Source organism: Macrobrachium nipponense, chromosome 8 (genome assembly GCF_015104395.2).
Source record: "Macrobrachium nipponense isolate FS-2020 chromosome 8, ASM1510439v2, whole genome shotgun sequence".
NCBI lineage: Eukaryota > Metazoa > Arthropoda > Malacostraca > Decapoda > Palaemonidae > Macrobrachium > Macrobrachium nipponense.
Window position 1 is genome coordinate 1,037,578 of NC_087203.1, and position 13,167 is coordinate 1,050,744.

The 13,167-nt window shown below is 43.8% G+C and overlaps 1 protein-coding gene across 2 annotated transcripts in view; it reads left to right on the forward strand.

The window, feature by feature from the left end:
- Positions 1–2,715: 2,715 nt before the first annotated feature.
- LOC135222580 (malonate--CoA ligase ACSF3, mitochondrial-like) overlaps positions 2,716–13,167 on the forward strand; it is a 405,816-nt gene continuing 395,364 nt past the window's right edge. Inside the window, exon 1 of one of the 2 annotated variants that reach the window (XM_064260655.1) lies at positions 2,716–2,893. In XM_064260655.1, coding sequence (XP_064116725.1) covers positions 2,772–2,893 — 122 coding nt within the window. In that variant the 5' untranslated portion in view covers positions 2,716–2,771. The remainder of the gene's footprint in view (positions 2,894–13,167) is intronic. The other variant, XM_064260654.1, reaches the window with a different exon arrangement.

The following is a 13,167-nucleotide window of genomic DNA, read 5'->3' on the forward strand; positions in this document are numbered from 1 at the left end:
CCTAGAATCAGATAAAAGAGAGTCAACTATTAGACAATATGACTCAGCTGTTAAAAAAAATTAGCATCCTTCCTGAAAGAATCAAACACTACAACCATGACAGTTAACTTAGCTATATCCTTTTTCAGGTCCTTGTTTGAAAAAGGCTTAGCAGCTAGCACTATTACTACTCATAAATCGGCTTTGAAGAAAATCTTTCAGTTGGGTTTCCAGATAGACCTAACAGAATCTTACTTTACGTCTATTCCCAAAGCCTGTGCTAGACTTAGACCTTCTCAAAGGCTACTGCAGTTTCATGGTTCTTAAATGATGTCCTCAAACTAGCCTCAGATACTGACAACTCGTCTTGCACATTCATAATGCTTCTTAGAAAAGACGTTATTTTTATTAAGCCTGGCTTCAGGAGCCAGAATTTCAGAACTGTCGGCTCTATCCAGAGATGCGGGTCATGTGGAATTCCTCCCCTCAGGAGAAGTTCTACTTTTCCCGGATCGTAGCTTTTTAGCTAAAAATGAGGATCCCCCTTGCAAGGTGGGCTCCTTGGAAAGTCATCCCACTTCCACAAGATCCTTCTCTCTGCCCATATCACTTTAAGAGCCTTTCTATCTCGTACATCCTCAAGATCCTCAGGTTCTCTCTTTATGAGAGAAAAAGGTGGGGTACTTTATCAGTAAAAGGGGAATCAGACAACAGATCCTTTACTTCATTAAACAAGCCAATCCTGATTCATTTCCAAAAGCACATGACATCAGAGGAGTAGCCACCTCAATTAATTACTTTCAACATATGAACTTTGAGGATCTTAAAAAGTATACTGGATGGAAATCACCGACAGTCTTTAAACGTCATTACCTAAAGTCCTTGAATCTTTAAACTTTTTCTGCAGTAGCAGCGGGAAACATTGTTTCTCCTCCTGACACTGCATAGTAGTTGTAGTATAGATCCAGGTCTCCTTTCTACCTACCTCGTCCAACATGCCTCACCCTATTGCCATGCTACTCAGAATACTCTAGCCTTAGCCGCTAGAATCATATTGGTGGATTGTCCCTTATTTTTTTTTGCTAGGGACATCCACGTTATGTACATATAATGTACTTCAGTGTTTCTACCCTTATTTTTATGCTAGGGTAGAACACATGTGTTTGTATATTTTGTAAATATCTTAATTAAGTGAATCATTCTTTATTGTTTTGCCATTACATTATTATGTGTTACTATGTCTAATATAAGTTAATTTTAAGTACTTTATATTGATTGCTTTCTTTATCATACCATTGTTTAGGATAAGTTAGCTTTAAGTACTTTGTTTGTATACTGTGAATGTCCCTGGATTTCACTTATATTATATATCTCTTTTTTACTATTGGGTTTTATTTGTCCTTATTCCCATCTTGTCTGTTTCTCTGGTACTATTTCATAGGCCAACACGAGCTGAGCCCAGAAAAGGGATTTTGACGTAGGAAAAATCTATTTCTGGGTGATTGGCTCGTGTCGCCCTATGAAACCCACCCTGTTTTCTTTTACCCACCCTGCAGGACAAGATGTTCATAGATTAAGGATGACCGCTAGGGGCGCTGCTGTCCGTGGCGTCGGTAGTAGTAGTAGTAGCGGCCGCATCACCCTTTAGTATCAGCTCTCTCTGGTGGGGATTTTATGTTGGAAGGTCTAAATGGTGAATGACTCGTGGTAGTGATCCCACTCGCCTATATTCCCATACCGACACTTCTTTTATAGAGTGAGCGAGTCAGTTTTACTGACATTTTCTTAATGTTGTTTTTCTCTGGTAATTTTAGATTAATTTTACCTAGAAATAATGATCTTAAGGATATTTCATAGGGCGACACGAGCCAATCACACAGAAATAGATTTTTCCTACGTCAAAATCCCTTTATTGTTGGGTGCTCCAGAGGAATACACTTTGAAGATCTGATAACAAAGAAGGAAATTATGGAAAGATATGATATCTAGTAGCAGCAGGATAATAGACCAAGATTTCAGAGATCAAGATGGTTTTGGTCATGATGGAAAGGGATGACTAACTGTTAGTCATAAGAACGGTAGATCTTGTAAATTAACACTGAGTAGGGAAAAGAATTAAAATTTTTTTTAACTATATAATTATATAAACCCAGGATGAATGCAGTTTTTCCTTTTGTGGGCCGTCACACTGTAGCTGAAGATCCATGAACAGAAAGTTAGACAGGACTTGGCAATTATTCTCTTTAGATATTTTTACCTAGACCTATTAATAGTAATTACCTCTAAATATTTTTACTTTAGCCTGTTACTATTACTGTATTATTATTACAATATTGTTATTTTGTATGACATAGTAATAGTATTGATAACTTTCAGCATTTACCTGTTGGGTAAGGTATGAGTATTCATTTAAAATATTTTGGTTGTCAACACATTGTAGAGCTGTTTGCTATAACTATAGTGCATTAATTGTGGAAATGGAGTTGAGAAAAATTTCTGATTTTTTTTTATTATGACTAAACGTGTGTAGTGTGGGTTATCTTTATCAGGTAAAAAATTAAAAATTGAGCTTTAACATAATTGCATTTGTTAGTTCCAGTAGTTGCAAAGCCCAATAAACTTTAATGAATTAATGAATTTCCAGCTAATCTCATAATTTAAAATGAGTCCTTCAACTAAACTCTTTCATTATTCTTCCATTTATGGCCCATGTCAGCATCATCATCATGAAAATTAATTCTAAACCTTGATTTTCAGGTGTTGTCTTAACCCATAAAAATTTGCAGTCTCAAATGAATTGCCTGCACAGAGCATGGGGCTGGACTTCAGGTGACACCATTTTGCATTGCCTCCCTCTTCATCATGCCCATGGCATTGTTAATGCCCTTCTGTGTCCACTTTATGTTGGTGCCAGGTACAATATTTTATGACATTTATGACCATGAAAATCATTATTAACTTAATATTTGTGCACAGTTATGATGATTCCAAGTAAGTTTTGCTCTATGGAGTCTGTTTGGCTTTATTCTTTTGAAAATTGTTATACAGACGTTATTTATGAACTTTTAAAGACACGAACCTCCATGTGTATTTAAAACTATTTCTGGGCTCAGCTCGTGTCGGCCTATGAAAGTATCCTTAATATCATTCTTTCTAGGCAAAATTAATCTAAAATTACCAGAGAAAAACAACATTAAGAAAATGTCAGTAAAACTGACTCGCTCACTCTATAAAAGAAGTGTCGGTATGAGAATAGGGGCGAGTGGGAACACTACCACGAGTCATTCACCATTTAGACCTTCCAATCTAAAATCCCCACCAGAGAGAGCTGATACTAAGGGGTGATGCGGCCCGCTATTACTACTACTACTGACGCCACAGACAGCAGCGCCCCTAGCGGTCATCCTTAATCTTTAGACTTACACGTTGTACGCTTTTTTTCTCTCGTGCCGTGTTTTCTTGGATTTATCTCCTTATTCACCATGGAACGTGCTGCCATCGCATCGGCTAAGTTAAGTGCCTCATAAGTAGTATTTTACCGTATTTTAGTCTTCCAGGGACCAGTATTTTCCTTCTAATAGGTCATATACGGTTTCCCGGTCGACTCGTGGCGGCGCCATGCCGCCTCATGTTAAGAATTCCCGGTCTTCCATACTGGGACTTCTTATACTTATGGGCTTACTATATCACGTTCATCGTTTTTTACATCGTTTTTATAGCTAGGACAGCCCTTTTACCATTTCTCTTAGTTTGGTATTTAGGGCTATTCTGTGTTTCTGGCCCAGCATCCCGGCTCTTGCTCTTCATCGGCTATCGCTGGCTCCGAGTAGTCAACTGTTCCTCGGAACAGTTTGCCTCCTGGGGCTTCTTTTTCTTTTACTAAAAGTGTCTTTTCCACCTTTTACGATGTAATTTTAGTTTTATTTAGGGTGTTAGGCTAGCCTAGGTGCATGTCCCATGCGTTGGTACAGTCTGGTTCACGTGGCCCTTCCACGGTTGTGTTGCTATCGCGGCTTAGGCCACTTGCGGTCACGTGTTCCATAGCACCTTACCCTTCCCCTTCCCTCCCTACCAGTATAGGGAGGGGTCTGGGGGACTCCTTGGTTACCATGACAACCTCAGTAGCCTTCCTCCCTCTTTCTCTGAGGAGGCCAGGAGTTCCTCCCAGCTGGGGTATAGGGCGACCACTTGTCTCGGGTACCGGGTCACCGAGCGGGTAGTTGTTGGGACGGGGAGGAGTAGGCCACCCCCCCCCCCATTGCTCAGTCCCACCTTTCCCCTACTGTAACGAACGGAGCCTCCGCTGCAGCCGGGGCCCCTTTGGTTATAGTTCGTCTGGCTCCGCCAGCGGGCGGGGTGGTCACTACTAGTGGTCTATTGCTTGCCTACTATATCTGCCTTTTTCCCGCTACCGGAGGAGAGCTTGCTTCTTCCCCCCCCCCCCACGGGCAACTCTTTCTAGTAGACGGGGAAAAGATTTATATATATTTCGTTATAAATATAAGGATGTACCCTAATTTTACGGTGAATTTTAGTATTATCTAACTGTGTGTATACCATCTCCGTCGTTCTCCGTCGTGGTTTCATGGCTCACCACCAACACCCTGGGGTTGGAATATTTTCTCTTGTCTCCGGCGGTAGCCTTAGACAACTCCAAAACCGCCTAGTTACCACACGTATTATGGCGGGGCTCTGGTTTAATCTACCTTTCACGCTCCGGCATGCAGCGGCAGCAATTGTTAGGCTGTAAGTTGTTACTCCTGATACTTATGTATCTTTCCACTTACAGGCTACCAACTGTCAGGTCCTGGGGTGTAACGCGACGCTGTACGACCCCTGCGCCCACGATGAGTGCAGGACTCACGCCCCGTGTGCCACGACCCACAACGCCATGATCGTCTGGCACCCAGAAGCCTGCACCATTTGCTATGACCTTGTCAGTCAGCTGGTGGGGGGGGTAAGTCGATTTAGACTTCTTTATCGTATTACTAATAACACTTAGTCATAAGCTTGTTAAACCCCATCCCCGCCACTAGAAGCTTCATTTCGCCTTCTCTTTCAGGCTGCCGCTGTGAAGGAAGTCGCCCTAGCAACCCTGAAGGCTGGGTGGCGGCTTCGGGAAGAACGCCGCCAAGGGCCAGCCGTACATCTTAGATAAGAAAGCTGGCCGTTCAGATCCTTCCCCGGCGGCAACAAATCAACAGGCTACGTTGATACCCATTATCAGCAGCCCCTCTCATCGCTTCCATACAGCAAGAGGTGCAGCAGTCGTTCGGGTCCGTGGCCACGCACGAGCCTAGGTCCCAGACGTCGCAACTTTGGACCTGAACATCGAGCCTATGGCGGTAGGGGCGGAGGATTTGTTGGTTGAGGTAGGTGTGTCGGGCGCCCAAGGTCTTTCCTTGGGCGCTCCTGGATCTTCTCCTGTCCCTTCTACTGGCTTCTTTTCAAGGCTTTACGGGATCTGAGATCCCTGCCCGCTCTCCCGCTCTCTCTGTACCCCCAAAGGTGAAGGGACAGAGAGAACAGAAGACCCTCCATAAGACGACTTCTAAGAAGTCGTCGTCGTCTTCTTCAGTAAAGAAGTCTTCGACTCCTATGCTGACGCGGTGAAGGCTAAGCCGAGCTCTTCGTACTCCAAGAGCTCTAGAAGCAAGGCTTCTAAGGAGAAGGCTCGCGCTCCAGTTGAGCCAATGCCTTCTCCGGCCTCCACCGCATCCACTCGGCAACGCCGGTTGGAGTAGCGGGACCGAGCTCCTTTGATCCCACTGCCTTCTCAGCAGTGGTGATGCAACAGGTAGGAGAGATGGTAGGCTCGCAGGTCTCCGCCCTCGGAACCAAGTTTGAACAGATGTTTGCGCAGCTGTCAAACACCCTTAGTCAGTTGGGCCAATCCATCCAAGATCTCTCTAACAGAGTTAGAGAGAATGAGGACGAGTAAGCTGGGCTTTCTCAGGCTCCTCATCCAATCTCCCCAGTAGCAGTTGCTCGGCATCTCCAGCTACCTCCTATGAGTCGTACCAGCCTTCTCCCATGGCTAACCCATGGAGAGATGGCCGCTTACGCTCCATTCAAGGACGATATGATCTCTGTCCCGGATGTGGAACTCGAAGGATTGAGGACTTCGAGTTTTATACCTCCGGGATTGACTCAGCCTTTCATTGGATATGCTTAGGCTGACCGTGGCGGCCCTCACTAGGGAGGACAAGATTTCCCGAGAAAAAACGTGTATATAGTAGAGAGCACGCACAGCGGGAATGGGTTCACTGCCTGGGAGGACTTGGGAGCTGTACCAACACTAAGCTCCAGGCTTTCAAGAGTCCTTTCACTATTTTTGCGACGGAGGAGGAGGCTTCTCTTCCGTTCGCTACCAAAATAGTGGAAGCGACTCTTCAGGCAGTCCTCAAGGATGAGCCCATGCCACAGCTGAGGGAAGCGGATTCTACTTCTCCGCTCTTTCCAGCCTTTGGAGAATTGTGGGAGAACTTGCCTGCCAACATTCACGCTTGGTAAACTTAAAGCAGACTGCGCAATGGACCAGTTTGGCGAAAAGCTTCCAAGGCTGCCTGATACTTTGATTCAGGTAGAGTTCGATGCTCGAACTAGGTTTGGGAGGGCCCTCAACTCCTTAATTATCACTGAAAATGGCGGCACTATCGTATGGCACAGAACCGCTATTCAAGATTCTGGCAAGTCTCAGCTCCAAACAGTTCAGACGGATGCTTTCGACTTCTTCCAAGCTAGGAGGAACTGCCGAAAGCACGTTCTGCAGGAGTGCACTATTAGGCACGAACCTAATAGACTCCTGGCTTCAGCATGTGGGGGCGGACCTCTTCCCAGAGTCCGCTGTGAATGAGGTGCTCCATGAGGCTGCTAGCTCAACCAGAGCCTTAGAGCTAGGTGGGGCATCTCTTCTAAGAGGAAACAAGAATCCGCCCCTGCTGCTGGTAAGAAACTCAAGAAGTCTGGTAAAAGGTTCCAGCCTTACCAGAAACATCAGCAGCAACAGCAGCCATTCGTTCAGGCCGTCCCAGTTACCAACAGGGACAACCATCAACCTCAAAACAGGCCCAACCCATCCTCCTGTTGTCCCCTCAGTCGCAACCCTCAACCTCCTACGCAGTCTCGCCGGCCTTCAAACCCTATGTATGAAGGCCAGGCTTACCCTCCCTTTAATAGGCTTTCGAGAGGTAGCAGAGCGAGAGGCCACTTTCGCCAGCGTGGCACAGGGGAGAGCGGCAAGGGGAAGGCAGTTCAGAGGAGGGCGCGGAGGTCAACCCGCCCAACAACAGTGAGGCTCCCCAGGTAGGAGGGAGGCTGTTCCTCTTCCGTCACAGGTGGGGGTTCAGCAAATGGGCACAGAGCATCGTGTCCAAGGGATTGGGTTGGAGTTGGATCAAAGATCCCCCTCCAATCAAATCATTTTATCAGGAACCATCAAAGGAATTGACAGACTACGCGACGGGAAAACTCCTTCAGAAAGGAGCTATTGCGAGAGTCAAGCATCTAAAATTTCAAGGTCGCTTATTCAGCGTGCCAAAGAAAGGCTCAACAAAAAGAAGGGTAATCTTAGACTTGTCAAGGCTAAACTCTTTCATTTTCGTTGCGACAAGTTCAAAATGCTTACCATCTCGCAAGTAAGGACCTTACTTCCCCAGGAGCCGTCACATGCTCCCATGCGATCTTACAGACGCATACTATCATATCCCTATAGCCAGGCACTTCCGCCCATTCCTAGGCTTCAAACTAGGAAATCAGACGTTCTCATTCAAAGTGATGCCCTTCGGTCTGAATGTAGCCCCCAGGGTATTCACGAAAATAGCAGAAGTGGTGGTTCAACAATTGAGAACTCAAGGGATAATGGTAGCAGCATACCTCGGCACGATTGGTTGATCTGGGCACCAACAGGATCGGAGGAATGTCTCAAAGCCACGAAAAAGGTAGTTCAATTTCTGGAACATCTGGGGTTCCAGATAAACAAAACGAAAATCCAGACTTACTCCAGAGTCTCGTTTTCAGTGGCTAGGAATCCAATGGGATTTGTCTTCCCACAATCTGTCAATTCCGGTGGTCAAACGGAAAGAAATAGCCAAGTCTGTGAAACAATTTCTCAAATGCAAACAGACATCAAGGAGAAACCAGGAAAGAATCCTAGGTTCTCTTCAGTTTGCCTCAGTGACAGAGATCCTCCTGAAAGCAAGGCTGAAAGATATAAACGAGTTTGGCGATCGAGAGCAAACGCCAAATCTCGAGACAAGTTGTCAGTAATTCCACAGATCCTTCGCAATCAGCTCCGTCCATGGACAAAAGTGAAGAACCTGGCCAAACTAGTACCCCTTCAATATCCCCTTCCAGTGTTAACCATTCACACGGATGCCTCCCTGTCCGGGTGGGGGGGATATTCTCAATTCAAACAGGTTCAGGGGACTTGGTCAGTTCAGTTCCGCCAGCTCCACATAAACGTCTTGGAAGCAATGGCAGTATTTCTTACCCTGAAGAGACTTCTTCCCCCGAAAAAGTCTCATCTAAGACTAGTTTTTGGACAGTGCAGTGGTAGTTCATTGCATCAACAGAGGAGGGTCCAAATCCAAACATGTGAACCATGTCATGATAGCCATCTTTGCTCTAGCAGACAAACACAAATGGCATCTGTCCGCCACTCACCTGGCGGGGGTAAGAAATGTGATAGCAGACGCTTTGTCCCGGTCGGTCCCTCTGGAATCAGAATGGTCCCTGGAGAGTTTTTTTTTTTTGTTTTCCCGGTACGGTTCCCCCTCTGGAATCAGAATGGTCCCTGGACGACAGGTCATTCCAGTGGATATGCAGGAGAGTCCCAGGTCTCCAAGTGGATCTCTTCGCTTCACAAACAAACCACAAGCTCCCTTGCTATGTGGCCCCCAACCTGGACCCTCTGGCTTATGCCACGGACGCCCTGTCGTAGATTGGAATCAGTGGAGAAAAATTTATGTCTTTCCTCCAGTGAATCTTCTTCGCTTCACAAACAACCACAAGCTCCCTTGCTATGTGGCCCCCAACCTGGACCCTCTGGCTTATGCCACGGACGCCCTGTCGTTAGATTGGAATCAGTGGAGAAAAATTTATGTCTTTCCTCCAGTGAATCTTCTTCTGAAAGTCTTGAGCAAGCTGAGGACTTTCAAGGGACTAGTAGCTCTGATTGCTCCAGACTGGCCCAAGAGCAACTGGTATCCTCTGCTTCTGGAATTGGGTCTCCGACCTCAACGGTTAGTCCAATCCCAAGCTGTCACAATCAGTACAATGAGGACTGTGTTCGCTTCCTCAGGAATTCTTCAGACCCTAACTTTTATGGACTTCATGAAGTTTGCGGCTAACAAAGATGCTAACATTGATCCACAAAACATCCTCTTCCTAGAATCAGATAAGAAAAGAGAGTCAACTATTAGACAATAGACTCAGCTATTAAAAAATTAGCATCCTTCCTGAAAGAATCAAACCACTACAACCATGGACAGTTAACTTAGCAATATCCTTTTTCAGATCCTTGTTTGAAAAAGGTTTAGCAGCTAGCACTATTACTACTCATAAATCAGCTTTGAGGAAGATCTTCAGTTGGGTTTCAGATAGACCTAACAGAATCTTACTTTACGTCTATTCCTAAAGCCTGTACTAGACTTAGACCTTCTCAAAGGCCTACTGCAATCTCATGGTTCTTAAATGATGTCCTCAAACTAGCTTCAGATACTGACAAACTCGTCTTGTACATTCATAATGCTTCTTAGAAAGACGTTATTATTATTAAGCCTAGCTTCAGGAGCTAGAATTTCAGAACTGTCGGCTCTATCCAGAGAATGCGGGTCATGTTGGAATTCCTCCCCTCAGGAGAAGTTCTGCTTGCTCCGGATCGTAGTTTTTTGGCTAAAAATGAGGATCCTCTTGCAAGGTGGGCTCCTTGGAAAGTCATCCCACTTCCGCAAGATCCTTCTCTCTGCCCAGTATCAACTTTAAGAGCCTTTCTATATCGCACATCCTCAAGATCCTCAGGTTCTCTCTAGAGAGAAAAAGGTGGTACTTTATCGGTAAAAGGATTTAGACAACAGATCCTTTACTTCATTAAACAAGCCAATCCTGATTCATTTCCTAAAGCACATGCCATCAGAGGAGTAGCCACCTCAATTAACTACTTTCAACATAGAACTTTGCATTATCTTAAAAAGTATACTGATGGAAATCTCCGACAGTCTTTAAACGTCACTACCTAAAGTCCTTGGAATCTTAAAATTTTCTGCAGTAGCAGCGGGAAACATTGTTTCTCCTGATTCTGTATAGTAGTCATAGTATAGATCCAGGTCTCCTTTCTACCTACCTCGTCCAACATGCCTCACCCCATCGCCATGCTACTCGGATACTCTAGCCTTAGCCGCTGAGATCATATTGGTGGATTGTCCCTTATTTTTTTGCTAGGGACATCCACACTATGTACTTATAATGTACTTCAGTGTCCCTACCCTTATTTTTATGCTAGGGTAGGACACAATGTGTTTGTATATTATGTAAATATCTTACTTAAGTGAATCTATTGTGTTAAGTTTTACATTGCTTTACTGGATATTACCATGTTTAATATAAGTTAATGTTAAAGTACTTTATATTGTTGCTTTCTTTATCATGTCATTGTTTAGGATAAGTTAGCTTTAAAGTACTTAGTTTATATTGTGTAATGTCCCTGATTCACTTATATATATACCTCTTTTTTACAACTGTTTTTTTCATTTGTCCTTATTCCCATCTTGTCTGTTTCTCTGGTACTCTTTCATAGGCCGACACGAGGCTGAGCCCAGAAAAGGGATTTTGACGTAGGAAAAATCTATTTATGGGTGATTGGCTCGTGTCGCCCTATGAAACCCACCCTGTCCTTGTTTACCCACCCTGCAGGACAAGATGTCATAGATTAAGGATGACGCTAGGGGCGCTGCTGTTCGTGGCGTCGGTAGTAGTAGTAGTAGCGGCCGCATCACCCTTAGTATCAGCTCTCTCTGGTGGGGATTTTAGATTGGAAGGTCTAAATGGTGATGACTCGTGGTAGTGTTCCCACTCGCCCTATTCTCATACCGACACTTCTTTTATAGAGTGAGTGAGTCAGTTTTACTGACATTTTCTTAAAAATTTTTTTGTTTTTCTTTTCTCTGGTTAATTTTTTAGATTAAAAAATTTTGCCCTAGAAAGAATGATATTAAGGATACTTTCATAGGGCGACACGAGCCAATCACCCAGAAATAGATTTTTCCTACGTCAAAATCCCTTTTTTAGTTAAGCGCAGAATTAAAAATTACGACAGAATTTTAACTTTTGCAGTGGTGCATAAAATTCATTCCTGTCCTGCCTCGTGGGGGCTTGCAGAAGCCAACAACAAGATTAATAAGGTGCAGCCTTTTCAACAAACAGTTATGCCTCTCAGTTCATATTTGCTCACTTGAGTGATTATTTTAAGCTCAGGATTGCATGATGTCTGTTGTAAAGCATGAGAGGAGCAGTGGGGATGAAGCTTGTGTAGCCAAGTACCAGGCCATCACAATGGAAAGTAAAGTAACAATAAGAGATACTGGAGAGTAACATTTAACAATATTTTCCTTAAGTCTTTAGCTTTGATTATTCAAGTGTGCCCAAAATCAGCCATAAAAAATCCGATCATGTTTAAAATCATTTTCTGTGTCCAGCCAATTTACAAAAAATGTGTCAATGAGTATTGAATGAGATAGGAGTTAATATTCTCGAAACGGTAAACAGTGAGTAAGACAGTAGAATTTAAGAAAATGTTTCTTTTTTTTTTTTTTTCTTTTTTTTTTTTTTTTTTTTTTTTTATTTTTTTTTTTTTTCTGGCAGTAAAGAAACACAGATTTGGTTTTTCTTCCTATTTACTTAAAAAAGAAATATTAATAATGGATACAGAACACACAACGATCCTTTGGTGGAGAGGTAATAATCTCCTACAGGGCTGACTTCAACTTAATCCACACATACTCCCCACTCTCCAAGAGAACATCTAAATAATCATTGACAATCAACAAAAACAAGTAATATACAAAATCAATTAGTCATAAAATGGTCATTTACACCTCTTCCTTAATAACCCACAACAACAGAAATACCTTTATAAAATAAAACTAGTCCAATTAACCCAAACAGTAATTACAGTTTCAAAACAATAATTATACACTCCCCCCTGAATTACATTCACATTATTACAAACTCTAGCTCTTCTAACTCTTGTTGAATGTCTTGAAATTGCGTTGCACTCAGCAAACAGTGCCTGAATCTCCTCTTCCCCCTCATCTTCATGAACAGGAAGCTGTATAAGAAGCTCCTCATCCTCAGCATCAGTAGTTTCCTCACTCAATATCAATCCTTGTGAAGAACACGAATGAAGATCTCTAACATGGCGTGGAACTCCATTGACTTCAACAGCTTGTTTTGACAAAACTCGCGTAACCTTGCCTCTTTCAAATTGCATATTGCATCGCATGTTGGATGGTTTTTACCCACACCATCATCACCTGCTTTGTAGGGGCCACTCACTGCCACTTTGTCATTGTGCATGGATCCACTCCTCGGACCCTCTGATGAGCATACTGGCAGGGGCAGTCGTTGAGTCGCAGTCATCACGAGGCATCAAATTATACAGATATACAGCCTCTGCAATCCTACAGCCTTTCCTTGCAGCAATGACTTTAACAGTTCGATGGCATCTCTCAATTATACCATTTCCTGATGGAACATAAGCACATCTAAAATTAAGATGCACGCACCACTTTTTTGCAAAGTCAGCAAATAGTTTGCTGCAAAAAGCAGTGTCATTGTCAGTTAACAGTTCCTCCGGCGCTCCTCGTTCATAGAACACTGTCTCAAGTTACCCGATGATGCTCTCACTGGTCTGAAAATGGAGCCAACGCCAGATGGCAAATCGAGATGGTCCACAATCAATGAGAGTAAGATATGGCCATCCATCATAGTGAGTAATATCCATGCCAACTCTCTGCCACACACTATCCACTTCCAGACTACCCTTCTGCCACTTCACTGGGGCCGGGTCTATTGACTGGCATGCCTCACAGCATTTGACAACAGCCTGTACTTGCCGCCTGGTGGGAACCCTCCTGGATGGACTTTCTTCACAAAATAGAGAGTTCTTCTCACACCCGGGTGACCAGCAGC